The following is a 27,144-nucleotide window of genomic DNA, read 5'->3' on the forward strand; positions in this document are numbered from 1 at the left end:
CCCTGCTTGCAGAAAGCGGGTAGTCTGCAACGGGTATATTTCAGAAACGGAGAAGCAATAAATAATCAGATAATCAAAGCACGCTCTATCGACCGATTTCTCGGATCCTAATGTACACTACAGTCTTCCGTAGGGACTGTCTTTGGATAACGAGGCCGCAGGGAAGTTGGGCCGCGGCCTGTTTTTGTAGCTGCCCGATGCCATATGTTGCGGAATGGCGTCCCGTCCAATCATGCCCGGGTGCATTCCTTGCAACGCGCCTCCGCCAAATTTCTTGTATGCCATGCGCCGCGGTCCAGCGCCCCCAATGGCAAAGTCGGGATTGTTGTTGAAAAGGATATCCGCTCTGGTCTTGGGCTTTGGCGGGTTGTACGATGGAGCATAGTACGGCTGGTGCTGGGGAGGCGGCACGGGCACGGGCATCTGCTGCGGATAGTATGGTCCGCTGTACGGCAGTGGAGGCGCGTTAGGAGCCGGCATGTACTGGCCAGGCAGCTTGGCTCTTTTTGGCGCCCCTTTATAGTATTTGGGGTTGATTTCTCGCTGCGAAACACTCGTGAAGTCTGACGCGGCGCTCGAGTTCATCTCGTTCGAATCGCCCGAATGGTTGTCGGGCAAGTTATCGCTAGACAGCTTGAGACGCTCGTCGCGCGAATAGATGCTAGACGCAACAGGCGACGAAAGATCCCTCTCAGACACATTCAAACGGTTGCTCAGCCGGGAACGCGAGTGGGTGTTTTCCGAGCTCGACAGGTACGGGTTCGATATGTCGGGCAACTTAAGCTCGGGCGTGCTGGAGTTGATCGCGGTCTCGGAAACAAGCGTGTGGGCCGGCTTTTCGTTGAACACACTGCTGCCAAACTCTTGCGAGCCCGACTCGTGTTGCGCAACAGTAAAGTCGCGTAGCTTTTCGGGCTCCTCATCCAGCGACGACCGTGTGGGGAATCGTGTGGTGCTAGTAAACCCACCGGTGTACGGTTTTCGCAGGAACGACGCGGTGGAATCGCTGGCGGCCTTTTCGCCAAACATGCTCAGCTTGTCATCGTCATCGTCGTCTGCATAGCTCCGCGGGCCGACCTTGAGCGCGACGATAATCAACACGAGGCTCAGCAAGTTGAGGGCTGCCGCAGGAACAAGCAACCAGCCCGTCCACGTGATATGGGGGAAAAATAACAACACCACAGAAACACAAACAAGAGCAGCTCCTGCAAACGATAGAACGGCCAACAACGTGCAAAAAGCCCAGAAAACGGCAGAGCGGCCTGCCCAACGGAAATGGCCCCAGAAAACAAGAATGCTGCTCACCAGAGTGAGACCCACAGCGGCTGGCGTGGCCAGAATAAGCTTGCATAGGGTCTTCCTGGACTCGTTGCTCATCTTCCAGCCCGAACCAAGCCCCAGATACTTGCCATCGGCAAACGAGTACTCGCACTTGTTGGAGCTTGTGTCGCAGTACCCAAACGAGCCAAAGGCGTAGTGCTGCGTGCGCGACAAGGCAAGCTTGGCAGAGATAGGCACCGACACAAGGGCCAGGATCAGAAACGCCAGCGAGACAAGCTGGAGCACAAAGGCCAGCGTGTGCGTGTGGAACTTCATGGAGTGATATATATATTTTTTGTGGGACAGATATTTGTGGCTTACAAGGGGGGCAGCACACGGCGGTTTGATGATTGTTTACGTTCATAACCAGGCTGCACAGCCGCTGCGAAGAATAGCCGCATGCGAGGGATGGATGCGCCTGCGGTGTACGGGTGTGTCACGGAATATTTCTCCGGGTCCATATGACTAAAAAAATAACAGTGTATCATGGCCGCTCGAATGAACGGACTGGACGAGGTCCGCAGACTGGAGAAGACCGTGTGCGACGGCGGCACGGCGCTGTCACAGGCGGAGGCCGAGATTCTGAGCCGCAACTCGCAGTCGCAGGCGAACCTGGACGAGGATCAGCTCGAGACCGACCGGCTAGCAAGGAACCTGCCCGAGGTGAGTCTACGCTATGGTGCCGGCCCGGTTCCGCCGGACAACGAAAAGGTGTTTTTCTTCGACATCGACAACTGCCTGTATAAGCGCTCGACCAAGATCCACGATCTGATGCAGGTCTATATCCATCGGTTTTTCAAAGAGCATTTGCATTTAAACGACGAGGACGCGCACGCGCTGCACATGAAGTACTACAAGGAGTACGGGCTGGCGATTGAGGGGCTGGTGCGGCTGCACAAGATCGATGCTATGGAGTACAACAAGGTGGTGGACGACGCTCTTCCTCTGGACAAGATATTGCGCCCGAACCCCAAGTTGCGCGAGATGCTGCTGCGACTCAAAAAGTCGGGCAAGGTAGGCCGGCTGTGGCTGTACACGAATGCATACAAGAACCACGGCCTGCGCGTGGTGCGGCTACTGGGCATTGGAGATCTGTTTGACGGCATTACATTCTGCGACTACGCCAAGTTCCCGCTCACGTGCAAGCCGATGAAGGAGAGTTTTGATCAGGCGCTGCGCCAGGCCGGCGTGATCGACCCCAAGAACGCATATTTCGTCGACGACTCGGGCCTGAACGTGGTGGCAGCGAAAAAGTATGGCTGGGGCAAGGTTATCCAATTTGTCGAGCGCGACGAGGACATGCAGGAGCTGGCGGCCGGCTCGCAGGAGGAGCGTGAGGGTATCATTGTTATCCGGGACATTTTGGAGCTGGAAAAAGTGTGTCCCGAGCTCTTCAGTCGGTGAAGATCTCGGGCATTGTGAGCTCGCGCTCGATCCGCGCCAGCACGTTGGTCAGAACGGCAACACACTCCGTCACCGTTGGCAGAATTGCGCCGCTGTAGTTGCGGAAGTACCTGTTCTTGACCATGTTGATATAGAACTTGATGTGGTGTAATAAATATTCGTTTTCGGGCACCCCAGACAGGTCCAGTTGCAGCCGCTCGTGGTAGTCGGTCGAGTAGTATGTGGCCTCGTTTAGCGAGAAGCCGAGTCTTTTGTTGAGCAGCGAGGTTTTCAGCCACCCCAGCATCATGAACATGGCCATCTGGAACAGCTTGAGACGCGCAAGCGTATCCTGCAACGTCGGGCTAGTGCGGGTTTCGGCGGCCAGTTTTAGCGAGCACCGGCTGAAAATGCGCGAGAAATGGTACAGCGCAGCTACCAAGTCCTCTTTTTCGAACTCGTACGTCAGTAGTTGCCCGGACAGGCCTTGCAGCCCGGCAGAGTCGAGCTTGGACTCGTCGTTGGCAGTCTTTTCGATCAAAAACTTGAATATTAGCCAGAGTTTAAGATAGCGCAGGATCGGGACCGTTAGCTGCTGCACGTTGCAAATAAGACGGTGGACGAGCATTGCGTGCGCTCCAAGCTCTTTGTCGACGATGTCGCATACCAGTCGCAGCCATTCGCGTGCAAGTTCGGAAAGTGGCCTCTCAAAAAGCTCGAAATACCACTGTCCAAGACTCACAAGCATCCCGTTGAGCAGCTGTATGGCATGCACGCTTCCCTGGTCCAAGCAGATGTAATCGTCAACGTTGGGATCGTTGACACGCGAGTCAACGAGCAGGCGGACGACAATGGTGACGAACGCGCGCAGCTCAGGCAAACCTGCCTTTTTCGTTTTGGACGAGCGCACCAGTGACAGCAGAAACTGCAACTTCATCACCTGTGTAGTTACGTGGGGGAAACTTTTTTTCGACTCGATCTTGAACTCTGCTCCGTGGCCCACCATTCCGTCGGCCAGCATAAAATCGCGAACAAGGGCCTCGTCAGCCACAATCTCGTTGCTGAGGTCCGTCTGCAACATTCGCCACACACTAGTCGCCGAGAGCTGCATAAAATCGGTAATCTCGTCCAACCCTAACGTTTTTCGCTCCGAGTACCAGCGCCCCTCTCCCAGCAGGGTCTCCGGCAGCAGTTCGAGCCTTGTCGTAGGCGTCTTGCCATATAACCCTGGGCTATCCAGAAAACACACGTCTGTGACGGCCGCATCGCCGTTCTGCATTCGTTCTCGGAGGTGCTCGATATAGCTCTTTTGCGACGGGTCCACCCGCGCAAGGATCTGTTCGTCCAGTTCCTGGGCAGCCTGCTGCTGTTGCCGCCGTTCTGCCTCACTCTTTTCCATCATGCGGTCTATTTCATCCTCCTCGCGTCGGAGCTGCATCACTTTCTCGTGCTTTTTGCTGATCGATGTCACCTTTAGAGCAGAATCCAGGTCGAATCCCAGATCCTTGCTCAGCTTGTCCTTCGACCGCGCCTGCACAGCAGTAGACAGTAAAGAAGTAATCTGTTTGGTTTCTTTAATGGTTTTTGGTGTCGTCTTGCGCTCTTTCTTGGCCTTTTTCCGCACATTAAATATATCCTCGTCCGAAGACCCTTCGGAGTCGCCTGTGTTGTGGCCAAAACTGACCTCCCGCGCAGCGACTTCGCCGCCAGAATTGCGTATCTGCCGCGGAGAAAGACAGAATCGCTGCTGTTTCAAGCTTCGCGGAGACTGAGACGGCCCTGAAGAGGCCCCATTCATGGTATCAAACAAATAATTGCAAGATTTGTTATTAATTACCTAATCTTGAAATCTGCACCTCTATTAGACGCCCACGTATAAATAGGGCCCCGCGCCCCAGAATATAACTTCATGGACAGCAGATTGCTCATTATTGGTACATCAGATGTGCCCCCTTCAGGAAGCTCTCTGTTCATCACGGACGATACTCTCAGATTGGCTAGTTTGGGAGGACTCCGTTTTCCTCGCCTTGGAGTCCAATCTAAGATAAATTGGGCCCATTGCGTTGATTAACCGGATCTTGTAAGCCAGATGGATAGCGGTCCAGTACCTGCAGTGCCTTCACGTAGACACTGGATTGTGGGGCATCCATTGTGGCTTGCAAGAAACGGGATAGGTTCTACAACCTGATCCGGGGGTACTGAAAGGACTAGGAACCTGTCAATGTGTGTGCAGATGCTGGCGCGGGTTTAATTACCGAGCGACGCTTTGCACAGGCTTGGCACGAAGTACGGCCTGGAAGCTTGAATCGAGGTCAGCAGATATCGAATTCCTCTGAAGAATTGCTTAGCAATTGGCTGACGACGTTGTTAGCGCTAACGAATAGAACTCAGCAGTATAACCGTCCACTTGGTGCGTTTTGCTGGGGATGCCCCCTCCGGTGTATAACGTTTACCAGGATAGCAATTGGATGTTCCACTTCTTTGACGTTTCTACACTTTGCTACACTTGTGACATTTCTAAGGTTTTGCTACCAAATCACGTTTTTTTTTCGCCCATATTTCCAGTTTTCAAAGATTCCAGTTATACCACACATTGAACTACTACTATCACGACGGGGTAGGCCCGTGAAAGTATACTGCCATAGGTCGTCCGGTATGGGGTTCCACCACTGCCCTGTACTAGAAAGACGGGAAGTATACTTTCGAAACTAGGGGTGGATGCGGCTCTCCTGACCATAGGGGAGGGGGAGAGGCTACCCACCCCAAACAGGGAGGGCATGTAATTTGCCTTCCCTCTATTTGAAAGGGGGGATGCATTTCTCCCCTTCTATAGGGGGAACGCATTTTATATTTCTCCCTATCTGAAGGGGGGATATACTTCTTCCCTTCCATAGGGGAGATGCGCTCTCCCTTTCCATGTAAGGGGAGGTACGTTTAAATTCAGTCTTCAGTATTTCAAAAGTTCTATATGTCCCCTCCGCAGCATGGGCTGCGTCGACGTATCCTCCCATTAGGAAAATCGGCGCTAGGATTTTCGCCGGGAGGATAAAAGCAGGTCTTTCGCGTGCATGTAGCCACAAAAACCAGCTTGGACTCCTAGCTTCAAGCGCCAAGTTTTTGCTCACCATGGCCAATCAAGCAAGACGGCAGCGACGGGATCATGCAACAACATTCTGTGAGATTTGGATGAACTTTGGTGGAATATGAGCGTCGGCGCTGAGGAGTCAAGATCCTAAGCCAAACGGGAGATGCTGGGCTGGTCGCATCTGCGAGTCTCTGATGAACTGAGTTGTCGCCTGTCAAGCGCTGGCAATGAGTTTCCAGCTTGAGTTTCCAGTGGAGTAAATCGAAATGCCCAATAGAAGAGCGGTATAAAATTGGAGTAACTTTTTCGACTGTCACTCTCAATTTAACATATATTTGGGCGCCAAAAATGATATACAAGCTGGTGCACATTACCGCTGCAGGCAGGCTTAGATAATCGCACATCACACATAACTGTACCTCACCCATTATCAAATTAATTATCGGAAATATTCACCTTATGTTTTTTGGTAGCAGGCTCGTCGTCGGCCAGTCCATCGGCGCTCTTGAAAACTTTCAGCCGCCATTCACGTAGTCTCTTCTTTTTGGCATATTTTCTCTTGTCCTTTAGCCTTAGCTCCTTCGGTCTGTACGGAGCAAACTTCTTGAGTCCTATAAGCTCATTCAAATCCTTATCGTCTGCAACGAGAATCTCTCTGGTGGTGAGGCCAAACGACTCCGGAGAAACTTCGCGGTACCTGAACTTGATTTCTTCTTTATCTTTGCCTCTGCCACGTTCTTCTTCAACTTCCTCCAGAAGTTTGGGGGTGTTGGCACTGACTAGCCTCTCGGCCACCTCCTTCAACTTTTGCCTTTCCTTCTTTTTGACAATCTTGTCTTCCTTCTTCTTCGACTTCTTGGATTTGTTGTCGCTCGTCTCCTCTTCTTCCACTTTTTCCACCTCGCCTTCTTCTCCAGTTTCCTCCTCCTGGTCGCTCAACTCCACCTCAGGCTTCTCAGGCTTGCCCTCTTCCTCATAGAACGCCTCGTTGAAAATCTCCGCCATTTTGCTGTCCCATTCGGCATCGTCAAAGTCATCTTTCAATAAACTGTCGCCAAACACGCGTGCTATCGTTTCCTCAGAAACCTGGTCGCCAACTGCCTCCTTGATTTCCTTCAAACGGTCCACTACTTGAGTAGCTTTCTTCTGTTTTTTCTTGCGCAAAAGCTCCTGCTTCTCTTGTTCCTCCCTCAGCTGCTCCTCTTTTTTCTTTAACCTTTGCTTCTTTCTGCTGTTCATCTTCTCTCTTCTCATAGTGGCCTGCGATCTCGCATACGAGATGATTTCGGCGGCGTTCGGATCCTCGAAACGGAAATTGTATGCGTTTTCAAACTTCTCAGCCGCCTCGTCAAACTCGTCGTCATCCTCTTCCATCTCTGGTCTCAAATCCTCCTGCTCGGGAATCCACGCTTCTTTCTCCAAAAATGCCTCCAAAAACTTTTCTCCGTCCTGCTGTGGGTCTGGAAGTGACTTCGCAGGCTTGATCACTCGCTGCACCTCTTTTTTCTGCAAAAAATCGTCGCCCTCTTCGTCACTGAACGCAGACTGGATCTCGGAAAGCAGCTTGTTCTTGTCTTCCTGCTGTTGGACTGCATACGGCTTCTCGCCCTCCTTCCACTCTCGTTCTTCACCGTCGTCATCTTCAAAAGCGTGGCCGTCTAAAAGAACTTTTCTGTGGTAGTCCTTCAAGTACATAGGCTTCTCTTTTTTGGTAAGGGGAACCTCCCCTTCCTCTGGGTCTTTGAAAAACCTCACGTTCTTATCAAATAAAGCCTTGTCTCCAGTTTTTATTGCTTGCAGCACTTTCTGGAACCCTTCTTCAACGTCCTCCGTCAAAAGATCACCGTACTGGTCTTCTTCCTCAGAGCTCTCGTCCTCGTCCTCCACATCTTCTTCTGCGTTTTCGCTCTCATCTGGCTCGGATTTTGGTTCATTCAGGCCCGCCTCTTTATCCTTTGTAACAGTCTCAGGCCCTGGTTGCTGTGGATCATTCTCTCTAGCTCTTTTGGCTGCAGACTTTTTCCTGGCCATACTGATTTAATTTAATTTTTTTTTAATTTTTTTTTAAAAAAAATATGTATCTCCATCCAGAATACTTAATTCCGTATGTCTGCATATCAGAAACCCTTTAGGCCTGTACTCGTCTGTTTCTTACAGGCCCCGTAGTTTGGAACTTCCCCCGTAGTGACAGACATTCTCGATCTTGCAGTCTAGCTACTCAAACGTCTCCTTCACACCTCCCACCGTATGCACCCTTTTTCCCAAAACAGAAACGTAATTACGCGAACGCGAAGGTTTCAAACTTTACCTTTAATTCTTTTCCGATCCCAATGACAACTATCGCGTCGTCGCCGCTGCCGTCGTCCCAGGCGTTCCGGACTCAAAGCACCAATCCTCTTAGCGAGTCGCAGCCTCATTTGCCGAGCGACTCGAGAAAACAGGCCGCCGACGAGGAAATGGAGACCGACGAGACCACAGCCAGTTTTCTTAGAAGAAGAAGAGATTTGAGCTCGATTCCAAAAGTCACCGACCTGACAGCGGAAAAAGTGAAGGAGGCGTTCGAACAGTTCCTGGTGGACTTCACCGACGAGCAGAGTGCCGACGAGTCAGAGTTCCACGGCAAAGTGTACATTGCCCAAATCGCCGCCATGGCCCACTACGATCTGTGCACAATATATATCGATTACCAGCACCTGTTGACTGTTGAAAACGGGATTTTGGCGAGCGCCATCACTGAGCAGTACTACCGGTTCATTCCGTACCTGGTTAACGGCTTGCGCACGGTGATCAAACGGTTCCAGCCTGCTCTTCTCAGACGGTCGACCAAGCTTGCCGACGACGAGGAAACCGGCGTCACCGAGCGGATTTTCCAGATCTCATTCTACAACCTGCCCACCATCAACAGGATCCGTGAGCTCAGAGCAGAAAACATCGGCATGCTCATGTCCATTTCCGGTACCGTCACGCGGACAAGCGAGGTGAGGCCAGAACTGTACAAGGCCTCGTTCACGTGCGATGTGTGCAAAACACTCATTGAAAATGTTGAGCAGACATTCAAATACACCGAGCCAAGCAGCTGTTCGAACCCGACGTGCGAGAACCACGCGTCCTGGACGCTCAACATTGCCAAATCGACATTTTTGGACTGGCAAAAAGTTCGCATCCAAGAGAACGCCAACGAGATCCCAACGGGCTCGATGCCGAGAACGTTGGACGTGATCTTGCGCGGAGAACTGGTGGAAAGGGCCAAGCCGGGCGATAAGTGCAGATTCACAGGAACTGAGGTCGTCGTGCCGGACGTGACGCAGCTGGGTCTTCCCGGCGTGAAGCCCATGTCTGTGCGGTCACGTGGTATGGGGTCGACCACGGAAGCACTCAATTCGGGCATTACTGGGTTGAAAGCCCTTGGAGCTAGAGATCTGACGTACAAAATAGCGTTTTTCGCGTCCCACGTGTGTTCTCTCGTTGCCAAGGACGCAAACGGCGATGCAGACGACCTGGAAACCCCCGACGACACAGACAAGCAACAGGAGATGTTCCTGAACACGCTGACAGAACAGGAGGTCAACGAGCTCAAAGACATGGTTTCGGACGATCACATCTACGCCAAACTAGTCTCGTCGATTGCACCTGCGGTTTACGGCCACGAAGTGGTGAAGAAAGGCGTTCTTTTGCAACTTCTTGGCGGTGTGCACAAGAAAACTGTGGACGGTATCAATTTGAGAGGAGACATCAACGTCTGCATTGTTGGCGACCCGTCTACGTCCAAGTCTCAATTCTTGAAGTACGTCAACAGTTTTGCTCCGAGAGCCGTCTACACGTCGGGAAAGGCCTCGTCTGCTGCTGGTCTGACTGCGGCAGTGATCAGAGACGAGGAAAGCGGAGAATTGACCATTGAGGCTGGCGCCTTGATGCTGGCCGACAACGGTATTTGCTGCATTGACGAGTTCGACAAGATGGATCTGGTGGACCAGGTGGCCATCCACGAGGCAATGGAGCAACAGACGATTTCCATCACCAAGGCTGGTATCCAGGCCACGTTGAACGCCAGGACCTCTATTCTTGCTGCTGCCAATCCTATTGGGGGTAGATACAATCCCAAAGTGGGTCTGAAAAGCAACCTGGCCATGACTGCTCCTATCATGTCTAGATTTGATCTTTTTTTCGTTGTTCTGGACGAGTGCAACGAGAAAGTCGACACACAGCTGGCCGACCACATTGTGAACCTCCACATGCTCAGAGACGACGCCATTGATCCGCCTTTCTCCAAAGAGCAGCTGCTAAGATACATCAAGTATGCGCGCACGTTCAAGCCCAAGATGACCAAGGAGGCCAGAGACTATCTTGTCGAGAGATACAAGGAGTTGCGCAGCGATGATTCGCAAGGACTGGGCCGCAGCAGCTACAGAATCACCGTGAGACAGCTCGAAAGTATGATCCGTCTGTCTGAGGCCATTGCCCGAGCCAATTGTACCGAAGAAATCACGCCACGGTTCGTAGCCGAGGCCTACGATCTGCTGAGACAGTCGATTATCCGCGTGGAGAAGGACGATGTCGAGATCGATGAGGGAGACGAGACTCTGCTGCCATCAGAACCAACTCCGCAGGACACCCAGGAACGCGAGCCGCCAGAGTCGGGCGGAAAACACAAGGTGGCCATTCCGTACGACAAATACGTCAAGATGATGAACCTTTTTGTGCGGAAAATCGGCGAAAAGGAGACGAGCCAAGAGTCGCAGGACGATCCCCAGCCCGGCCAGGGGTACACTGCCGAGTTCTTGGTGGAATGGTATTTGCACCAGATCGAAGACGAGATCGAAAGCGAGGACCAGTATTGGCAGGAACGCAAGACGGCCCTCAAGGTGCTGAAGCGGCTTGTTAAGGACAAAATATTGATGAGTGTGAATACTGACCAGGGCGACCTGGAGATCCCAGAGGAGTTTGTGGTCCGCGAAGGCATGTCCAGGGCCGAGATCGAACGACGCACCATTGGATTGGAGGAGTGGCAGCGCAAGAAAGAAGCCGAAAGAAAAGCCAACCTGGTTTACATCCTACATCCAAACTGCGCTGTGCTGGATTTCTTCGACCAACAGGAACCAACTGAGTAGATTAAATACTATAATTTTGCTTTTTCCTGACTCTCGTTGACATGTTCGTACCACCATTGGATGCCAACGTACCCTTTCTGCGGATAGTGTCTGTTTGTGCCCAGAATACTGTCCCAGAGCAGGTCCAGAAGGTATGTGCGCTCGTCGCCGACTGTGCGGAACGCAAGACTGAGTGTTCTCTCCAGCCATGATTGGTATTCGTCAAACGGTATCAGGGGCAGAATTCGGATCAGCAGAGACGTGAATGCTCCGTGGCGTGTTTTTGGCGGACCTTGGACATTTGGCAGCTCTTCGCTCGTGGCAACCAGACATCTGTTGTAAACGAGCAATAGCAGCTCGCGGTACAGTTCTGGATCGCACTCGTGCACCGCGGTGTCCGGAAACGTGATTTTGGCCAGTGTCTCGACAATAATGCCGACTTGGCTCAGCGACAGTCGGGCCGGAAACTGGTCTAGGGACAGCGTAAGGTAATCGATCAGCTGCGCTCCAACATGTTTGACGTTGTTCGTGTAGTCCACCAATTGGGCCTCGTTGTAGGTATCGACGCTGGTGAAGTATTTAAGCATGACTGAATGTGCGCTCTCCAAGACAGCCTGGTCTTGTGCATTACCTATCAGGTCTTGGACTATGGGGATGATAAACTCAAACTTGAGGCTGTCGGAGACCAAGTTGACGACATTTTCGATAAATTGCAGATCAAACAGCAGTTTCCCGCGCTCTGTAGCAGAATTGTCCACTTTCTTGAATGCTACGCTGCTGGTCCAGCATTTGATGAGCGTTTCTGCCGTGGGAATGTCGTAGCTTGTGAGTGTGCTGAGACACGACGCGTAGACGAAATTGTAGCTCTCGAACCCGCCAGTGCCGATTCTGTCGACAACAAAATTGAAGTTGAACAGCGTTGTAAGGATTTTCCTACACAGGGTGGGCAGGACGGTGCTGTTGAGAGAATGGTTGTTGATTTGAAAGAAACGGGCCATGATTCCTTCAAACATCATGACCTGCGCAAACAATACCACTCTTAGTGTACTCCATTGCGTTTCTGACGGATTTGGGATGCTCAGCACGCTCTCGCTGAACGTTTGAATCCTGTTCAAAATCAAATCCAAATCATCCGCCAACAAAGCGATTTTTGGGTGGATCGACGTGAGCTTGGTGAACAGGAACGAGATCCGATTTAGGTGTCTGACAACGATGGGGGTGTTTGCGTTGCTTTTTGTCAAAAGACGACCATTATCCAGACCGTATGGCGAGTTGAACGTGAGCTCTGTGAGAATTTTCAAAATGTCGGATCTCACTCGCAAAATTCGCAGTAGTTGAGAGTCGACAAGCTTGTCCTGGACACAGGACAAGGCAACCACGTTGAGACATAGCAGATCATTTGAAAGCGGCCCGTCCATGCTTCTTTCCAGCGTATGTGCTGCCATGTCCACGAGTTTGGCGTCTACTGTTGCAATGAGCTGAAAATGCTCGGGATACCTGTCGTAGTCGTTTCTTGAGTCCACAGAGAGCAAGCACCCAACAGCCACGGGGACCACTTTCCACGCGCACGCGCTATCTGCGACGACCTTCGCAAGGGCTCCAAACAGCGCGTTGTAGAACCTGTAAAAGGGCAGCGTCGGCTGGCTGATCTGGAACTTCTTGTCCGTGATGTACTTGAAGCACTCGATAACGCGATAGTTGTCGCTGAACGACACCAGCTGGGCATCGTTGAAGAAAAGTGGACATCGAAGGAAACAGAGCGTCAAAAGCTCGACATTGTTCTCGTTTTTCAGTTTTGGATAGTAGTATGCCAGATATGATAGGACTTTGTCTGGGGTAGTGGACGGTTTAGGAGCAGTTAATTCGTCGAACAGATAATCCAAAGGAGTCGGAGTAGCAACGCCCCACGGCTCTGCATCAGCCTGCCATTGCTCGGCCAGTTGGCGCCCCTGCCTGCCCAGTTTATGGTACCACGGCTGCATGGGAGGAACAAGAAACTAGATAAATTATTTCTTGATCTTTAGGCTATTTTACGACGCGTCGGTAGTCCTTGGAAATAGTATTTAACTTTATTTATTTAAATGTCCTCCTCGCTCCCCACAGGGTTTGTCCATCTGCCGATCAGCTCGGCGTTGACGTCGGTGTTCATTGCCGTTCCGCTTGTCGTGTCGATCTTTGAGTGGAAACCCCTGTTTGTGCTGAGCTACGACCCGTTTATCAGCAAATGGCGCCAATACTGGCGGTTTGCCCTGTTCCAAATGCAGTTCCAGAACGAGTCGCAGGTCATTTTGTGTGTCACCTTGATGGTTCTCAGTTTGAAGAACTTGGAGCGGGTTTTCGGGAGTCTGAAGTTCCTAAGAATCGTCCTATTTCTCTACATGTACAACATTGCGGCCATTGCAGTTTTCACATGGACACTCTACACCTTTATCGGCATCAACTTATTTGTGCCTGCCGGCCCGTTTGGTATCCTATTCGGCCTACTATATGCTCATTGGAAGTTTACTCCTGTGCTATACAAGTTTGAGCTGAATTTCGGGGGCCTGATCAAGCTGCGCGAGTCGAACGAGGACTTCAAGCTGGTGTTCACTAATGACTTCCTCACGTCGCTGGTGGCTCTGCAGTTGCTCCTAAGCGAGGGCCTTATTAATTCGGTGATTCCCAGCTTTGTCGGTTATTTTATCGGGTCGCTTCTCTTCAACGGGTTCCTGCCAGGCCTCAATTCCAGATTGAAAGTCCTGGAGCTCGTATACACCAAACTCGCCTCCAAAGCCCAGCACCGCCCGCTCGATAGCCGCATCCGAGACCTGGTCAACAACACAGACCGTACAGAAGACGAATACTCGCTTGAGTTGTCCGACGACAGAGAAGACACGCCAGTGCGAACGCTCGGCGCACAGATCCTCGACACGTTCAGGAGGTAGTTTCCGCCGCCTTCAGAGCCTTGCGCCGCTGCACGTCCCAGTTGTATACCCGTGCCGTGTTGACCTCCATTGTGGTGATGTTTGAGCGCAAATACTCCAGGTCTTCCATGGTGACGGCCTTGTTATCGAGCGCGGCCTGAAGCCGTTTTTCCAGCATTTCAATAGCCTCGTCAATAGGATACTCCATCATGATATCTGCTCCGAGCCACAGCGAAACAGAATCCAGCTCTTTCACGTTGATTTCGGCTGTAGAGTAGACGGTGTCGTTGAGCTCGTAGTTTACGTCAATGGTCTCTTCGTCGTGCTCCTTGCGACTTTTGAGAAACCTGCACATGTCTAGCGTTTTCTTTATGTCTGGGATCTTTGTGTTGAGATTGTTGAGCGTGTTGCGCTTGCTCTCCTCCATGAACTGGTACTGCTGGAGTCTGACCTGTAGCTCTTTTAAAAACACCGAGACGTCGTCGTCGGTGCATGTTTTAGGGTCAATGAAGTCCTCGATCTTCTCGATGAACTTGGCCTGCGGAATCCCGCGCGGATTGGTCTCGTTGGTTCTGTTGTTAGCGCAAAATCGAAGACGCAATACTCACTTTAAGCGGTCCATGACAGTGTAGGGGTGGTAAATCAGAGAAATGTATGTTGTGCACAGCCAGCATCCGCTTGGGGGGCTTCACGTGACTGCGCAAAAACTTCAGCTTCAGCCCTCTTTAAATTTTTTTCCAGCGAAAAACTTTCTTACAAACTTCAGCATGGGTAAAGATCACACCTCCAAGCAGCACATCAGATCCGGCCACAGAAAGGCCCCAAAGTCGGAGAACGTTTACCTCAAGTCGTTGGTGAAACTTTACTCCTTCTTGGCTCGTAGGTATACAAGTTGACAATTTTGGTTTTGCACAATTCGCCGACTGCTGGACAGTCCACTTTGGATGAGCCAGAGACCTTTCAGAACGGTCTCTGCGGATTTTGCGAGTACTTTGTCAAGCGCGACAAGTGCGACTTTGAGCAGAATTGAAATAGTCATCCAGCCCGTTACTAACGTACTTTAGGCCGTACCGATGCTCCATTCAACAAGATTATTCTCAAGTCTCTGTACCTTTCCAAGATCAACAGACCACCGGTTTCTGTCGCCAGAATCGCCAGAGCTTTGAGACAGCCAGGCGCCTCCGACAAGATTGTTGTTGTTGTTGGAACTGTCACCGACGACTCCAGAGTGCTTGAGTTCCCAAAGGCCACTGTTGCAGCCTTGAGATTCACTGCTGGCGCCAAGGCCACCATCCTCAAGAACGGCGGTGAGACCCTCACTCTTGACCAGTTGGCTCTTAGAGCTCCAACCGGTTCCAACACCTTGACCATCAGAGGTCCAAGAAACTCCAGAGAGGCCGTTAGACACTTTGGCTTTGGCCCACACAAGGGTAAGGCTCCAAGAATCCTGTCCAAGGGCAGAAAGTTCGAGAGAGCCAGAGGTAGAAGAAGATCTAGAGGTTTCAAGGTCTAAGGGTAATTACGTAGTGCAGAATAAGAAATCAAGATTAGAGCTTGTAATCGTATGCAAAGACAGTGCGGACGTGTGCCAGTGTGAACTCTGTGTGGTGTTGATGCAGGGCGGGCAGGCAAGCCGTCCATGGGCCTGCCCTGTGTCTGCTACAAGGAGTGTTTTTTTTTTTTTTCACACTGAAAAATGTACACCTCGCACCAACGTCACAGGTCCTATTCATTAGAAAATTTTCTCAAACTCTAAACTTGATCATATACAACATGCCAGGTTACTCTGTCAGAGACGTCCCAGCACAGGACTTTATCAACGCATACGCCCAATTCTTGCAAAGACAAGGTAAGCTCGAGGTTCCAGGCTACGTCGAGTTGGTCAAGACCTCTGCCGGCAACGAGCTCCCACCACAAGAGGCCGACAAATGGTTCTACAAGAGAGCCGCTTCGGTGGCCAGACACATCTACTTGAGAAAGCAAGTCGGTGTTGGTGCTCTGAACAAGCTCTACGGAGGCGCCAAGAACAGAGGTTCCAGACCAAGCAAGCACTACGACGCCTCTGGTTCCGTCAACAGAAAAGCTGTGCAGGCTCTTGAGAAGATTGGTGTTCTGGAGATCTCTCCAAAGGGCGGAAGAAGAATCTCTGACAACGGACAGAGAGACTTGGACCGTATTGCTGCCCAGACTTTGGAATCCCTTGAAGACGACGAATAGATAAGTGGTAATAACATATTGATAAGTTGAACATTACTTAAATTTATGGAAGTATCTATTGCGGAAGTCGTTCTGGAGACCCCGCTCCTGCGACGTGATGGTGGTTCCCTTGTAATTGGTGTCCCGCTTTGCGTAGACCAGCAGCCTCCGCGACCACTTGTTGAACTCTTGCACCAGGTTGTACATCAGCTGCAATTTTTCATGCTGCGGAACCAGTGTAGGGATGTCCTGGTCGTTGGCCACGGGCATCCAGAAACATAGTCTGCCGTTTACCGGCAGTCTTTCCGCTGCAAATTGCAGCAGGTCGTCCAGAAGCAGGTCTAGCGAGTAGTTCTTTTTCGGCTGGATGAAGTCGCGTCGGAGGTACGCGTACTCGCCGTCAATGATTATTTTTTCCTTTCCTTCGAATCGCTCTTCCCTGTTCGTTCCGCACACCTTGAGGCCCTCCCGAACTCCATACGGCGGGTCACAGACAATCGAATCAAACAGGAGGTTTTTTCTGAATGCGTTATGGGTGAAATCCATGCACAGAACGTCACCAAACAGATGACTCGTGCCGTATTTTTCGAAATTGGTAGCAAGTCGCCGACTGGGCCCCTTGCCCTTGAGCGTTCGGAAATCTATATCTGTTCCGTATGCAAAGGCTCCATAGTGTGCAGCAGCAAGCGCAAACGACCCTGTGCCCACGAACGGGTCGTATATAAGCTGGCCGGCCTGCGTCTGCGCAAGATTGCAACTCACCAGCGCCAACTCAGCGTCGAACGTCGTGGTCCCATAGTACGGCCGTTTGGCAATCTCATAGCGCTCCAGAACGCCGCGCGAACGCTCAGAAACCTCTACCTCGCGGCCGAAGTACATATAGTCCGGCTGCGGAGCAGGCTCCTGGTTGACGATGCTGTAGGCCTCCAAAATGGCAAATATCTGGTCCGGATTTTTCATCTGTATTTTCCCCTCCAAGGCAAGGAACGCAAACGAGTTGATCAGTGCCAGCTGCTGCTCTCGGCTCCTTCTGCTACCCTGGTACGAAACGATATCGAACTTGAAGGACGACCGCTTGTATTTGGAGATAAGTGCCGAGCTCCGCTCTCTGACATCGGCGTGCAAATCTGCCAACGTCGCTCCCTGGCCCCAAAGCTCGTAAATGGCCCGAGAAAGAACAGATCTGCGGATCAGCTGGGCTGCCTGCTCGTCGTTCTCAAGCTGCACCACGAAAAACGGCGAATTTTCGCTCAGACCACTCAGGTCCACGCTGAACCCGTGCATTTCGGCCAGAGATTCCAGCTCCGCGCGCCGGAAACCCATATGCGCCTGCGACATGTACACTAGATAGTCTTTCATGATAATAAATTTTTCACCGGGCGGTGCAATCATTGTACAAGGCTGACGGGAGGTAGGGCGTTGTTGCAGAGGTAGGAAGCAGATCTGCTTGATGAGCGGCCTTTGGCCGAGTCTGACGGCCTCTGGCAGGCCAGCAGTAAGTTGGCATTTTCGTGGGCGCCGTAGCTGGCCGTGGAGAGCCATGGGGCCACAGAACAAGCTGGCAACCAGGAAGAGACGGTGTTGGTGAGAGGCGGCTGGTCATTCCCAGGATAGACGGGTCAAAAAGAACGTCTGAAACGGTCCAACAGGCTCTCAAAGCAGCGTTCTCTATGGGAAACGCAATTCTCGTAGCTCGCCTTGAAAGCCTGAGCTGTCTGCGTTACCCTCCCCACGAAAAATTAAAGGAGATTCAGCACTTTAAGTTTGTCCACAACATTATGACGAATTCCGACGACGAGGCTCTTTTTGACGACATCTACGACGACGATAAGGAGGAAGTGAAGCAGGAGCAGCAGGAGCAGCAGGAGACGGCGACAAAGACGGGCGAGGCGGCGTCGGAGCCTGCCAACTCGGCCGCACAGGATGGTTCTTCTGGAGCAGGCGAAACGGCAGCAGTCGGTGCTGCTGCGCCGGTGCAAGCACCAGTGCAGGCTTCCGCGCAGTTTCCGGTGATGCACGCGCCGCCACCGGTGACAGTGGGCGGCCCAAGCCAAAGACAGTTCCAGGACACGGTGCGAGCCGATATCCAGTCGAAGGACCAGGGCAAGATGTTCATTGGTGGCTTGAACTGGGAAACGACCGAGGAGAGCATGAAGAACTACTTCTCGCAGTTTGGCGACGTGATCGACCTGACTATCATGAAGGATAACGCGACAGGGCGGTCGCGCGGATTTGGCTTTTTGACATTTGCTAGTTCAAGTAGTGTTGACGAGGTTTTAAAAAAAACACACGTTCTAGACGGCAAGCTTATCGACCCTAAAAGAGCCATCCCGAAAGAGGAGCAAGACAAGACAGGCAAGATTTTTGTCGGCGGCGTGGCTCCAGAGGTCACCGAGGCCGAGTTTACGGAATATTTCCAACAGTTTGGTAACATTATTGACTCGCAACTGATGCTCGACAAGGACACTGGCCGGTCCCGAGGATACGGATTTGTGACGTACGATTCTCCCGATGCCGTTGATAGAGTGACCCAGAATAAGTACGTGCTATTTCATGGTAAAAACATGGAAATCAAGCGGGCAGAGCCTCGTAACCAGCAGAAGGCCGGCTCTTCCTACGCCAACATTGGCCAGCCGCAACAGACATATACACAGATGGCCCAGATGCAGCAGTACTGGCAGCAGATGCAACAGATGCAACAGTACTGGATGCAAATGCAGCAGGTCCAGCAGCAGGGCGGCGACGTTTCGCAGGCCATGCAGCAGATGATGCAGCAGTACGGCCAAGCGATGCCTGGCGGCGACGAGCAGCAGAACGGGGCCGACGATGCCAAGGACGCTGGCGACGAGGTGCCTAATCCGCAGGAGCAAACCACGAACCTGCCTTCTGGGCCCCGCGGCGGCGTGAGACACGGCGGACGGCCACGCGGGCCTAAGGACTCGCGTGACTTCCGTGGCCGGGGCGATAGGGGCGACAGGGGTGGAAGAAGTGGCGGTGGTGGTGGCGGCGGCCACAGAGGCCGTGGAAGACGCGGCTACCACCCTTACAACAGATAGCTGGTTAGGTGGCTCTGTATTATTGTTGATAGCACAGCCAGGAAATGAATAAAAAATATTTTTTTTCAGAAATAAAAGTATATTTTAGCATGTCTGACGAGGAGTTTGATATTGCAAGCAGTCTTGTGGCAGACGGTGTTGACAGCGACTCTGACCACCAGGACAGTGATGCCGAGGTTCAGGACGAGGTTGTGAGTAGCGACGAGGAGAGCTCTGACGAGGAACCGGCTGCAAAGAGGCCAAAAGTCGATCCATCCAAGTTCCCCAATTTGGAGCTATCTGATGACGACGAGCAGGAAACGACAAACTACTTTTTGAACCAGCCGCTTGCCAAGAAGGCCAAGAGCGGTACTTTTGCTTCGTTCGGCCTTTCGAAGTACATTCTTGCAAACCTGAGCAAGAAAGGGTACAAGCAGCCCACCCCTATTCAGAGAAAAACTATCCCGCTGATTATGTCCAACAGAGACGTGGTTGGAATGGCCCGAACAGGGTCTGGTAAGACTGCAGCATTTTTGCTGCCGCTGATCGAAAAACTGAAGACGCACGTGGCCAAGATCGGTGTCAGGGCGATTGTTTTGTCGCCGTCGCGAGAGCTGGCTATGCAGACCTCCAAGCAGTTCAAGGAGTTCAGTCGCGGCTCAGATTTGCGCTCGCTGCTGCTTATTGGTGGCGACTCGATGGAGGACCAGTTTGGCGCCATGATGGCCAACCCTGACGTGATTATTGCCACGCCCGGCCGGTTCTTGCACCTCAAGACAGAAATGCAGCTCGACCTGCGCACGGTGGAGTACATTGTGTACGACGAGGCGGATCGGCTGTTCGAGATGGGTTTTGCGGAGCAGCTGAACGAGCTGTTGGCGGCGCTGCCCGAGAAAAGACAGTCGATGCTGTTTTCTGCCACGCTGCCACGCAACCTTGTGGACTTTGCCAAAGCCGGGCTGACGAACCCGGTGCTGGTGCGGCTGGACTCCGAGACAAAGATCTCGGACGAGCTACAGATGTGCTTCATCAGCACGAAGAAAAACGAGCGCGAGGCGAACCTGCTGCTGCTTTTGCAGGAGGTGATTAAGATGCCGGTGGCCACGCCGGAGGAGCTCAGACGGCTGGACGCGGCGAACCGCCTGGACGACGAAGACGAAGAGGACGAGGAGGACGGCAAGAAGAAACAGAAGAAACGGCCCAGACGCGAGAAACTGCCGCGCGCGGGCGAGCTGCCGACAAAACACTCGACGATTGTGTTTGTGCCGACGAAGCATCACGTGGAGTATGTCACGTTACTGCTCAAGGACGCCGGGTATGCCACTGCGTACATCTACGGTTCGCTGGACCAGCACGCGCGGCGCAGACAGCTACTGAATTTCCGTGCTGGACTGTGTCCGATTCTTGTGGTGACTGACGTGGCTGCGAGAGGAATTGACATTCCAGTTCTGGCAAACGTGATAAACTACTCGTTCCCGTCGTCGTCTAAGATATTTGTGCACCGTGTGGGGCGGACGGCGAGAGCGGGCAACAGCGGGTGGGCGTACTCTATTGTGGGCGAGGCAGAGCTGCCGTATTTGCTAGATCTGGAGGTTTTCCTCGGGCGCAAGGTGCTTTTGACGTCGATGCACGAGAAAAAAGTGCAGCTGCTCAAAGACAAGTATTTGGAGCAGCACGGAAGCATGGAGGGCTTCCAGGAGCCGAAGCTGTCGTACACGGAGCGGCTGGTGCTGGGAAGTGCGCCGCGGAGGCTGATTGGCGAGCTGCAGGAGCTGTACGAGACGATCATGAAGCACAACTACGATATCCGGTCTTTGAAGGCGGTTGCCGACAAGGGAGAGCAGCTGTATTTCCGGACACGGGGCGGAGCGAGCGTTGAGTCGCTTCGTCGGGCAAAGGAGATTGTGAACCTTGGCTGGGATGCGCAGAATCTGCTGTTTGGCAAGAACGAGGAGCTGGAAAAAGAGCAGTTTTTGGCCAGATTGCAGAACCGGAAAAACAAAGAGACCGTCTTCGAGTTTGGCAAGCGCGACGACTCGCTCGTCGACCTCATGAACACTAGACGGCGCCAGATCGCGTCTGTGCAGCTCAAGGCCCAGGAAAGACGCAAGCTGCTGGAGCTGGAACGTGTTTCTGGCCTGACGCACACTCTGGAGGACGAGCTTTTCAAGGACGAGCAAGGCGTCGAGGTCGGGTACAACGTGAACGAGGAGGAGCTGCGGCGAACGTTTGAGGACGGCGACGTTGTGCTGGAGTCGAGAAAGCCGAAGAAGAAGTCATTCAAGGACCCAAACTATTATATCTCGCACTATGCTCCGGCCTCCGCGATTCAGGAGCAGCAGCTCTCGCTGGACTCTGGGTTCACGGCAGAAGCGAACCGGGCAGCGTTTGATATCGACGCCGAGGACGAGAAGGTGGCGGTGCAGCGCCAGACGGCACGGGTGCTCTGGGACAAGAAAGCAGGAAAGTACAAAAAAGTGCAGGACGACAAAAAATACATCATTGGCGAGTCGGGCCAGAAAATCCCTGCTTCATACCGGTCGGGCAAGTTTGACGAGTGGAAGGCGCAGCACAACATCAACTTCAAAACGGGCGCGGCGGAGCAAAACAGGGGCTTTGATGTCGGCTTGTCTGGCAAAAGGCAGCGGGGCCGTTTTGTGCACACGAAGCAGGACTCTCCTAAACTGCCGGATAAGACCAGAGACAACTACAAGGAGCAGCTGGAGAAGGTTAAGAAGGCGGTGGAGTCTGGACGCCATGTCAAGGGCTGGAACACTGGTAAGGGCCGTGACGAGCTGCGCTCTGTGGAGCAGATTAGAAAGACCAGAGAGGTGAAGGAGAAGAGACGGGCCAAGAATGCCCGCCCGAGCCGCAAGAAGAAGAAATAGGCAGGACGGTAGCTGTCCGGTGGCTACAGAAAAACGACTGGAATTCAGAGCGGAATCCGAGAATGAGAAAAAATCGGAGTATGGCCAACCGCTTGCGAGAGGGCGGGGTTATATCGCGGTGCTGATTTGCAAGAGGGGTGTATACAGCAAGTGGGGGTAAAGATGGGGTAGAAAGGTAGAAAAGGGGTTGTCGGTGCTAGATCGATGTATGTAGTAGGTAGACTGCCATCAACACCACACTATATTCGGGTTCCATGACAGCGGCAATGTCAGCCGGTTTCACAGCCGTGGGTTCCATTGCGGATCCGGTTTTTTACACAGAGCAGCGAATTTCGAGCTCGGAATCCGAAATTTGGTGCGAGGCGTAAGGCCCCGTTAGGGGGTGCATATAATTTATTTCAGCCGGAGCAAGAAGAGATGTACGCCAATCATTTGCGCATGAGATAATCTCTCCCCCTCTTTTGTCTAGAGTACAGTCTGCATGTTTTTTTTGCCTGCCTTACATAGACAAAACAAATCCTGAAACCCATAGGGTATCACATCATTTTCACCCACCCCCCCAAAAAAAAAATCTGACCCCAACTGATTACCCCTCTTCTTGTCTTGTATTATAAATACAAACACGGCACCACACGTTCCCTTTCAGATTTACGTATGGGTTATCAGTTCGAACCGCCTGTCGCTAATATGAAGTCCAGCCCAAGCCACTCCCCATGTTGTTCAGACGGAAACTCCTCTGAGCCGCTCATTCTTGACAAGAAATATTTCGATGACAAGCAGAGCATCAAACCCTGGTTGCACTCCCAGCTAGTGTCCAAGGGTATCAACATCGTTATCGAGCGGTCGGACGATACCAAAATCGTGTTCAAGTGCAAAAATAGCCATAGTTTTGCTCCAAGCTCGCATTCCGCAAAGGTGAACAAACTGTCCAAGTCGCTGACAAAAGAAGCCGGGAAAAGACAGAAGGGTAACTGTCCGTTCAGAATAAGAGCAAACTACTCGCTACGGGCGAAAAAGTGGTCAATCGTCGTGGTCAACGACCAGCACAACCACGCCCTGTATCCTTCGGGCTCCAGCCAGGCCGACTCGGACACGAGATCTGGTCTCGGCTCCAGTGTCCAGAAGCCCGCCCTTACGGCTCCTTTGATCAACAAGAGACCGACTTTCGGCCCTACCAACACGCTGCTTATGGCTGCTCAGTCGGCCAACACCCAGCTGCAGCCCATGCCCAAGTTCCAGCTACCCCTGCCACTTAACTTCGGACACGTGCAGCAAACGCCCGCGCAGGCCGGGTCGGACTCGCTGAGCACGTCAAAGTCCTCGTCCTCGTCCTCGTCACCCAAACTGTCGTTCGCAGAGGGCGCCAACTCTGCCGTGAAGGATGCAAAGGCGGGCCAGAGCACGCCGCAGCAGCAACAACGGCTGAGCGTGCTGCACATCGAGATCAACAACCTGCTGCTCCATCTGAACACGTCTTCGGGTCTGTCAGATGCCAACAAGGAGGAGACCTATTTCAAGATCATCTCCACTCTCACAGACACTCTCAAACAGCAAGCTCCACACACGTACTCGCCAACATCCGGGACCAACAGCCCCTCGCACACACTTTCGCACAATACCTTATTTAACTACACCACGAACAACGCTCCTGGCTCGTCGGAGAAGATCATGCTTCCGTCGATATCCAACACTCTTCACGGATCGTTGCAGTCTATCAGAACTGCCAACGGAGCAGGCGCTGTCGGGGTAAACGCGGGGGGGTCTTACAATCAGTACTATCTATGAAGGCGATATTTGCGGCAGTGGTGGCGCAAGAAGGCTTCGGCCGGCTGAAGCTCATGGGTACGGGGCTGTTTATAGAATCGGTGGCTATAAGTAATCTTTTAACAGTGTACTACAATTTTGTGAAACATATTACGACATTTAATTTCGCATCTGATTATTATACAATACACCTTTCTGCGCTCGTGCGGCCGACCCTCTAACTGCGGAACACATTCTTGCACTCCAAACAAACGTAGAACAGCACCATGCTTGTGTCTGCTCTTTTCTGCTGGGACTGGAAAAAGACGCACTCGGAGTTGTGACATTTGGGACATGTTTTGTCTGAGCGGGGCAGCGTCGGGTCAGAACCTATGTCCTCCACCACGCCTGCAGTCTCTCCGATGTTGGTGATCAGCTCGTGTCTGTAGACTCTGGCGTTATCCGCAAGCTCAGAATACGGGCAATTTCGACACTGGTAGAGCAGTCTTTTGTTTTCCTTGTCCTCGCGCGGATACAACATGTTGTTGCTGGCGATGTTAGCGTACGCAGAAAGGCGTTTTACTTACCATTCGGCACAGAATCTGAACGACATGGTGAAGAGAAATGAAAATTCGACTCTTACATAAGCTCTTTGCAAAACCCGCGTGGGAATGTGCACGCCCTTTTTGCCGTGGTTTTTTCACCAAATTTTCGCCAGTACCAATTATTTCTATCACCATGTCTGCAGTTCTAAGACAAACCGCTAGAGCCACCGTGAGACTCGGCAGCAGATCTGCAGCAGCCAACGCCAGCGCCCGTCTGGCAAGACACAACTCGACGGACGCCAAGCCGGTGGACCCGAAAATCGCACAAATTGTCGACCAGATTTCGACATTGACCCTGTTGGAGACCTCGTATCTGATCCAGGAGCTCAAGACCAAGCTCAACATCCCAGACATTGCATTCCCTGCCGCCGGCGCCGCTGCCCCAGCCCCTGCTGCTGCCGCCGAGGCAGAGGCCGCCGAGGCCAAGGAGGAAGTGCAAGAGAAAACCATCTTCAACGTGAAACTCGAGTCGTTCGACGCCAAGGCCAAGCCGAAGATCATCAAGGAGGTCAAATCCCTGCTGGGGCTTTCTCTGGTGGAGTCGAAGAAATTTGTTGAGGGTGCTCCAAAGGTGATCAAGGAGAATGTCAGCAAGGAGGACGCCGAACAAATGAAAGCTACACTCGAAGGCCTGGGCGCCAAGATCGTCCTGGAGTGACCTGTATATAATAGAGAGCAAAAGTGCCTAGTATGGGGAATTTCTTCTTAGTTATCTGTAAGGAGTCATCGGGTAGTACGCTTCGTAAAGGTGTCGCGGGACGCGCATGCTGGCACGCGCACGCGGCGGGGTGTGCATGCCGGCATAATACGGGCTCATGTCGTCGAACTCGTCCTGCGGATGGTCCGACTGGTTCAGCAGCATCGCAAACGAGATCAGCGAGTTCACGGTGTTCTGGATCCGCTCAAGCATCTCGATGCTGGTCGTGTGTGCCGTGCTGCACCGGAAAACGCTGAAATTGTTGGTGATCAGGCTCTCCAGCGTTTTTTTGCGCACCAAACTGGTATTCTGGAACGCCCTGACTATCGTCAGCAGCTCGTCTTCCATCGCAAACAATTCGTCCATTTCTTGGCGCTGGCCCGCCGGAGCTCCCTGGTATGCTGAGGGCGGCGCGCCCCGCACGGTCTCCTTGGCTGCCAGGTCCAGCTGCTTCAGGTTCGATGTGATGCTTGTGCAAACGGAAGCCGCCGACTCAGGGTCTCCCTTGATGCTGCTGGAAGAGCCCATCTCGGGCGAGCTGGCGTTCCCATGCGACTTTCTTAGCGCTCTGCGGGATCTCGAACGGCCAAACATCTTGTTTCCGTAAACACTATCAAAATAATGCCCCAGATTCTTGCCGCACAAACATTTTTGGTAGCTGCACAGCCTCAAAAGTCAACAAAATACTTGCCATACGGGTCGTCGCCCACGGCGCCATAGTCCAGCTGTTCTTCCGGATAATGGTCAAACAGAGATGTGTCTCCGACACCGGCGGTAATTGGGGGCTCGTACGGAGTCTCTATGTCCTTGAGCAGCAATTTCTCCCACACAACTTCGCTGAACCACTGGTGGTTCCTAATGTCTGCCGGACCGTTCTGCAGGTTGCCGAGACGGTGCGTCAGGTCTGCGGTAATCAGCCGAGACAGAAGGTGGACAACGTCCGGGTGGAAGTGCGAAGGATAGTGGATTTTTCCCGCCAGAATCTTTTCGTACGTCTTCATTGGAGTTTGGTCGTAGAATGGAGTGTAGCCGGCCAGCATTTCGAAGATCAGAATCCCCAGCGACCACCAGTCCACGCTCTTGTTGTACGGCTTGGTGGTGATCACCTCGGGCGCAATATAATCCGGAGTCCCGCACAGCGTCCACGTGACGGTCTCGACCTCCTTGGCAAACCCAAAGTCGGTCAGCTTGATGTGGCCGTTTCTGTCTAGAAGAATGTTTTCCGGTTTGAGGTCGCGGTAAATGATGTTGTGAGAGTGGAGGTACTCGAGCGCCAGGGTCACCTCTGCGGCGTAGAATTTGGCCACCGGGTTGGGGAATCTCTGCGACTTCCGCAGCAGCGAGAACAACTCTCCCCCCTCGATGTAGTCCATCACCATGAACAGGTTCTTCGCGTCCTGGAACGTGCCCCACATCCGGATCAGGAACGGATGCTCCACGAGCTTGAGCATGCGTCTCTCGTCGTTTGTGTGTTCCACCTGCTTCATTCTGATCACCTGGGCCTTTTTCAGCACCTTGATCGCGTAGAAACGGTTGTTGTGGACCGACTTGACAAGATGCACGCGGCCAAAGGAACCCGTTCCCAAAGTCCGCATTATTATAAAGTCCTTCAAAGAGTATTTGCCTTTAGACACCGTAGACCGTTGCGGCAGCAGGGACATGCCGGCTACCCGCTGCAGATGCATGTAGTTTGGCTGGATAATTGCCTGGTACGAGGGCATGTGCTGCAGAATGGCCATCTGCTGCTGCTGCGCCTGCTGGACAGCCAACTGCGAGTTATCTACTCCTCCCACATGCTCCTGATAAACGTTTTGTAGAATCTGTTGGTCTGGTTTCTCCATTGTGTTCGTCTGTTGTGTATCCACAGCGGTTTCCGGATGTCCAGCGCCTATATGTAGTTTCTGTAAAAGCCTGGAACGCATATACTGGTTGGCCGTAAAAGAGAGCAGATGAAATTGCTGAAAACAAAAAAGCCGTAATTAGAGAATATTGAGCAACGAATTTGTCTACTGGTGGGAAAGCGAGCGGCACATTCCGCAAACAGCAAGGCCCCTGTTCACTTTGGCTCTTCTACTGACCAGCTCCGCATCACCGCAATCTTGCGTCCGAAAGGCCCTGCTACAATTGGGCCATCCCTGCGTCCTAAAAACCTGGCTCCATATTTCTTTACCCGGCCAAATTTTTCTGAAGGCAAATATATAC

The 27,144-nt window shown here is 52.5% G+C and overlaps 17 protein-coding genes across 17 annotated transcripts; 9 read left to right on the plus strand and 8 right to left on the minus strand.

Annotated features, from left to right (window-relative positions):
* Positions 1 to 92: 92 nt before the first annotated feature.
* On the minus strand, positions 93 to 1,596 carry OGAPODRAFT_77805 (uncharacterized protein; the record flags this gene model as incomplete). The annotated part of the gene is made up of 1 exon (XM_018356379.1): positions 93 to 1,596. One exon carries the CDS (start codon positions 1,594 to 1,596, stop codon positions 118 to 120), a length of 1,479 nt encoding a protein of 492 aa, XP_018209426.1. The 3' UTR covers positions 93 to 117.
* A 213-nt stretch (positions 1,597 to 1,809) lies between these two features.
* Positions 1,810 to 3,906, plus strand: OGAPODRAFT_17232 (uncharacterized protein). The gene has a single exon (XM_018354985.1). The coding sequence runs from the start codon at positions 1,819 to 1,821 to the stop codon at positions 2,722 to 2,724; it is 906 nt and encodes a 301-aa protein (XP_018209427.1). The 5' UTR covers positions 1,810 to 1,818; the 3' UTR covers positions 2,725 to 3,906.
* A 724-nt stretch (positions 3,907 to 4,630) lies between these two features.
* OGAPODRAFT_17236 (uncharacterized protein) lies at positions 4,631 to 7,809 on the minus strand (the record flags this gene model as incomplete). Its single annotated transcript, XM_018354986.1, has 1 exon — positions 4,631 to 7,809. A coding segment is annotated over exon 1 (1,072 nt), but the record flags the coding sequence as incomplete, so codon positions are not given.
* A 301-nt stretch (positions 7,810 to 8,110) lies between these two features.
* OGAPODRAFT_17237 (uncharacterized protein) lies at positions 8,111 to 12,837 on the plus strand (the record flags this gene model as incomplete). The annotated part of the gene is made up of 1 exon (XM_018354987.1): positions 8,111 to 12,837. A coding segment is annotated over exon 1 (1,894 nt), but the record flags the coding sequence as incomplete, so codon positions are not given.
* Positions 8,111 to 12,857, minus strand: OGAPODRAFT_90382 (peroxisomal matrix protein; the record flags this gene model as incomplete). The annotated part of the gene is made up of 1 exon (XM_018356968.1): positions 8,111 to 12,857. One exon carries the CDS (start codon positions 12,855 to 12,857, stop codon positions 10,905 to 10,907), a length of 1,953 nt encoding a protein of 650 aa, XP_018209430.1. The 3' UTR covers positions 8,111 to 10,904.
* Positions 12,858 to 12,966: 109 nt separating this feature from the next.
* On the plus strand, positions 12,967 to 14,206 carry OGAPODRAFT_17238 (uncharacterized protein). Its single transcript, XM_018354988.1, has one exon. The coding sequence runs from the start codon at positions 13,134 to 13,136 to the stop codon at positions 13,797 to 13,799; it is 666 nt and encodes a 221-aa protein (XP_018209432.1). The 5' UTR covers positions 12,967 to 13,133; the 3' UTR covers positions 13,800 to 14,206.
* OGAPODRAFT_95495 (uncharacterized protein) lies at positions 12,967 to 14,400 on the minus strand (the record flags this gene model as incomplete). The annotated part of the gene is made up of 2 exons (XM_018357755.1): positions 12,967 to 14,350; positions 14,387 to 14,400. The coding sequence occupies 2 exons, from the start codon at positions 14,398 to 14,400 to the stop codon at positions 13,789 to 13,791; spliced, it is 576 nt and encodes a 191-aa protein (XP_018209431.1). The 3' UTR covers positions 12,967 to 13,788.
* A 145-nt stretch (positions 14,401 to 14,545) lies between these two features.
* Positions 14,546 to 15,331, plus strand: OGAPODRAFT_95496 (uncharacterized protein; the record flags this gene model as incomplete). Its single annotated transcript, XM_018357756.1, has 2 exons — positions 14,546 to 14,657; positions 14,843 to 15,331. The coding sequence occupies 2 exons, from the start codon at positions 14,546 to 14,548 to the stop codon at positions 15,289 to 15,291; spliced, it is 561 nt and encodes a 186-aa protein (XP_018209433.1). The 3' UTR covers positions 15,292 to 15,331.
* Positions 15,332 to 15,551: 220 nt separating this feature from the next.
* Positions 15,552 to 15,995, plus strand: OGAPODRAFT_102600 (uncharacterized protein; the record flags this gene model as incomplete). The annotated part of the gene is made up of 1 exon (XM_018353124.1): positions 15,552 to 15,995. One exon carries the CDS (start codon positions 15,552 to 15,554, stop codon positions 15,993 to 15,995), a length of 444 nt encoding a protein of 147 aa, XP_018209434.1.
* Positions 15,996 to 16,028: 33 nt separating this feature from the next.
* OGAPODRAFT_102602 (uncharacterized protein) lies at positions 16,029 to 17,333 on the minus strand (the record flags this gene model as incomplete). The annotated part of the gene is made up of 1 exon (XM_018353125.1): positions 16,029 to 17,333. The coding sequence occupies one exon, from the start codon at positions 17,331 to 17,333 to the stop codon at positions 16,029 to 16,031; it is 1,305 nt and encodes a 434-aa protein (XP_018209435.1).
* A 734-nt stretch (positions 17,334 to 18,067) lies between these two features.
* On the plus strand, positions 18,068 to 18,568 carry OGAPODRAFT_41234 (uncharacterized protein; the record flags this gene model as incomplete). Its single annotated transcript, XM_018355410.1, has 1 exon — positions 18,068 to 18,568. A coding segment is annotated over one exon (501 nt), but the record flags the coding sequence as incomplete, so codon positions are not given.
* A 1,333-nt stretch (positions 18,569 to 19,901) lies between these two features.
* On the plus strand, positions 19,902 to 22,088 carry OGAPODRAFT_17242 (uncharacterized protein). The gene has a single exon (XM_018354989.1). It carries the CDS (start codon positions 19,915 to 19,917, stop codon positions 21,895 to 21,897), a length of 1,983 nt encoding a protein of 660 aa, XP_018209437.1. The 5' UTR covers positions 19,902 to 19,914; the 3' UTR covers positions 21,898 to 22,088.
* Positions 22,089 to 22,518: 430 nt separating this feature from the next.
* Positions 22,519 to 23,785, plus strand: OGAPODRAFT_17243 (uncharacterized protein). Its single transcript, XM_018354990.1, has 2 exons — positions 22,519 to 23,657; positions 23,701 to 23,785. The coding sequence occupies exons 1-2, from the start codon at positions 22,552 to 22,554 to the stop codon at positions 23,774 to 23,776; spliced, it is 1,182 nt and encodes a 393-aa protein (XP_018209438.1). The 5' UTR covers positions 22,519 to 22,551; the 3' UTR covers positions 23,777 to 23,785.
* A 93-nt stretch (positions 23,786 to 23,878) lies between these two features.
* On the minus strand, positions 23,879 to 24,253 carry OGAPODRAFT_25299 (uncharacterized protein; the record flags this gene model as incomplete). Its single annotated transcript, XM_018355304.1, has 2 exons — positions 23,879 to 24,188; positions 24,228 to 24,253. 2 exons carry the CDS (start codon positions 24,251 to 24,253, stop codon positions 23,879 to 23,881), a joined length of 336 nt encoding a protein of 111 aa, XP_018209439.1.
* Positions 24,254 to 24,288: 35 nt separating this feature from the next.
* OGAPODRAFT_90402 (uncharacterized protein) lies at positions 24,289 to 27,077 on the plus strand. The gene has a single exon (XM_018356970.1). It carries the CDS (start codon positions 24,379 to 24,381, stop codon positions 24,901 to 24,903), a length of 525 nt encoding a protein of 174 aa, XP_018209440.1. The 5' UTR covers positions 24,289 to 24,378; the 3' UTR covers positions 24,904 to 27,077.
* OGAPODRAFT_17244 (camp-dependent protein kinase A) lies at positions 24,289 to 27,077 on the minus strand. Its single transcript, XM_018354991.1, has one exon. The coding sequence runs from the start codon at positions 26,781 to 26,783 to the stop codon at positions 25,611 to 25,613; it is 1,173 nt and encodes a 390-aa protein (XP_018209441.1). The 5' UTR covers positions 26,784 to 27,077; the 3' UTR covers positions 24,289 to 25,610.
* OGAPODRAFT_9981 (uncharacterized protein) lies at positions 24,955 to 25,536 on the minus strand (the record flags this gene model as incomplete). The annotated part of the gene is made up of 1 exon (XM_018358102.1): positions 24,955 to 25,536. The coding sequence occupies one exon, from the start codon at positions 25,534 to 25,536 to the stop codon at positions 24,955 to 24,957; it is 582 nt and encodes a 193-aa protein (XP_018209442.1).
* Positions 27,078 to 27,144: the final 67 nt, after the last annotated feature.

This window comes from Ogataea polymorpha (assembly GCF_001664045.1).
Source record: "Ogataea polymorpha strain NCYC 495 leu1.1 chromosome Unknown OGAPOscaffold_6, whole genome shotgun sequence".
In the NCBI taxonomy this organism is placed as follows: Eukaryota; Fungi; Ascomycota; class Pichiomycetes; order Pichiales; family Pichiaceae; genus Ogataea; species Ogataea polymorpha.

Excerpts from the sequence above, each read along its gene's own strand:
- OGAPODRAFT_17244 (XM_018354991.1), bottom strand. The coding sequence starts at position 26,783 with ATGGAGAAACCAGACCAACAGATTCTACAAAACGTTTATCAGGAGCAT.
- OGAPODRAFT_17242 (XM_018354989.1), top strand. The coding sequence starts at position 19,915 with ATGCTGTTTTCTGCCACGCTGCCACGCAACCTTGTGGACTTTGCCAAA.
- OGAPODRAFT_90402 (XM_018356970.1), top strand. The coding sequence starts at position 24,379 with ATGTCTGCAGTTCTAAGACAAACCGCTAGAGCCACCGTGAGACTCGGC.
- OGAPODRAFT_17232 (XM_018354985.1), top strand. The coding sequence starts at position 1,819 with ATGAACGGACTGGACGAGGTCCGCAGACTGGAGAAGACCGTGTGCGAC.
- OGAPODRAFT_17238 (XM_018354988.1), top strand. The coding sequence starts at position 13,134 with ATGCAGTTCCAGAACGAGTCGCAGGTCATTTTGTGTGTCACCTTGATG.
- OGAPODRAFT_17243 (XM_018354990.1), top strand. The coding sequence starts at position 22,552 with ATGGGTTATCAGTTCGAACCGCCTGTCGCTAATATGAAGTCCAGCCCA. Across the intron at positions 23,658-23,700 it reads GTCGGGGTAAACGCGGGGGG|TGGTGGCGCAAGAAGGCTTC; the intron begins GTCTTACAATCA and ends TATTTGCGGCAG.